Source organism: Solanum stenotomum, chromosome 4, assembly GCF_019186545.1.
Source record: "Solanum stenotomum isolate F172 chromosome 4, ASM1918654v1, whole genome shotgun sequence".
NCBI lineage: Eukaryota > Viridiplantae > Streptophyta > Magnoliopsida > Solanales > Solanaceae > Solanum > Solanum stenotomum.
In genome coordinates this window covers 23,436,584-23,438,559 of record NC_064285.1, presented here as the reverse complement: position 1 = coordinate 23,438,559, position 1,976 = coordinate 23,436,584, and the positions used below count along the sequence as shown (strand labels likewise).

Sequence of the window (1,976 nt, the reverse complement as noted above, 5' to 3'; positions counted from 1 at the left end):
ACTTTAGTAGTCTTTTAAAGGATTCCCTAATAATTAAATCATTTTTGTTGTTTTATGAGTAACTTCAAAGAAAAGCTATGTTAAGAGATTTTTCAGTACTTAAATTGTGGCATTTAATTAAGAAAGTATATCAAGTCTATTGGATATGCTTTGAATAAGAGATGTTAATTTGTTTTGTTGAGAATATTATTAAAAGAAGATTTGAATGATTAAAATACCTAAGAGATTTGAAGTGTTTAATTTATAGAGCAGTATGTTTTCATCATCCTAGTTGAAGTAGAAAGTCAAAGGAAAAAATTTAAAAAGAACACGAGAATTAAACTCGATTTTTCATAAACCATGTCAGATTAGGAAATTATATCATACAATAATGAAAGCTCAAGTTAATTTGAAAACTATTCATAAACCGTATGTGAACTGTATAAGATTAGAAAAAAGGAAGTTTTTATTTTCTTTCTTTAGAACTAATTGATGAAAAGTTTAAAGGAAAATTATAGTAACAAAAGTTGACAAACCACCAATTTAATTTATGGACTAAAAAATTAAATTGTAGAGATTATGTTTTAGGTTGATGAAGAACAGGAAGAATCCATGTTAAAGAATTCAAAATCTTATTTTATATGTATACACACCCCTTTTTTTTTTCCTTTCAGATAATGCCACATACACAAATTTCCGTATATTTTAATTAATAATACATATATGTTTTTATACTCTATTATTTTATTTTATTTTATTTTATAATTGGTATTATGATAGATTATTTCTATCTTGTCTAAGTATCTCAGTATTTATTTCTTAATTATTTTAAAAAAAATCCCTCGAAAGCATTTCTTTTTTGCAATTCGAATCTTGAATCAATATTCAATTTCATTTTCTTGTAACAGTGAGAGAGCAAGATCTATTAATTTAGTGGTTAGATAAACTTTTAGCTAATAGATATTTTATTAATTTTTCTAGCATAATCAATATTTTGTTTGCTTATAAGTTCAATAGTTGAGCTCTATATATTTTATATAGATCACTAAGTTGTTTGTATAAATAACTTTAATTTCTTTCCAACATAATTTATAAAATCAAAATCAAAGAACAATTCTATAAAAATTAACAATAGAATATAGAACTAAATAAAATAAAATAGGATATAGCTAACTAGACCGTTTTAATTCTAAAATAAAAATAGAAAAAAAAGTAAAAATAACCATAATGCTATAAAATCATTCAAAAGCCCAAGCATTCTCTTTACGGATCTCCTCTTCTTCCTCTGGAGTAAAATCATTCTTGCTATCAATAACTTCTTGACACATCATATCCAATATCTCCTTATCGTTAAGAAAATTAGCAGCTAAGATAAGAGCATGTAAAATCGAGTGGTGCACCTTCACAAAAGCCTTCTCAAACGCCATCAACATGTCTTTGGAGATGTCTTCCTCCAAATGTTTCTTCCGGTATTCTATCACTTTGGTCATTATTTTGCTATCGACATTAGGAAAGGGAATGACGTTTGAAACACAATCGTCTTCAACCATATTCTTGATAGTTTGTGACCTCACGGCTATCGCCTCATCAAGTACAAATTCGTTACCATCGCAAGTCTTTAGAGTTAAGACCTTTGTTGACATGATGGTAAAAATATATTTGAATAAGAGATGTTAATTTGTTTTTGTTGAGAATATTATTGAAAGGAGATTTGAATAATTATAATGTATAAGAAGTTTGAAGCTCTTAATTTATAGAGCATTAGGTTTTCACCATCCTAGTTGAAGTAGGAAGTCAAAAACAGAAAAAAAGAGTTCGATAGAAAAATCCGTTTTTGCATAAACAATGTCAGATTAGGAAATTGTAAAAATTCTACTTAAATGTATGTTACCGCATAAAATTAGGAAAATGAAGCCTTTGTTTTTCTTCCAAATCTCAAATAGGAGAAAAATTATTTAGTAATCATTATGTAAGGAGCCTTTTTCTTCTTCCACACA

The 1,976-nt window shown here is 26.7% G+C and overlaps 1 protein-coding gene across 1 annotated transcript; it reads right to left on the bottom strand.

Moving 5' to 3' along the window:
• Positions 1 to 1,217: 1,217 nt before the first annotated feature.
• Positions 1,218 to 1,622, bottom strand: LOC125861894 (SKP1-like protein 1A). Its single transcript, XM_049541807.1, has one exon. It carries the CDS (start codon positions 1,620 to 1,622, stop codon positions 1,218 to 1,220), a length of 405 nt encoding a protein of 134 aa, XP_049397764.1.
• Between the last annotated feature and the right edge of the window lie 354 nt (positions 1,623 to 1,976).

What these genes read in the sequence shown, in the direction of transcription:
- LOC125861894 (XM_049541807.1), bottom strand. Translation starts at nt 1,622, where the DNA reads ATGTCAACAAAGGTCTTAACTCTAAAGACTTGCGATGGTAACGAATTT.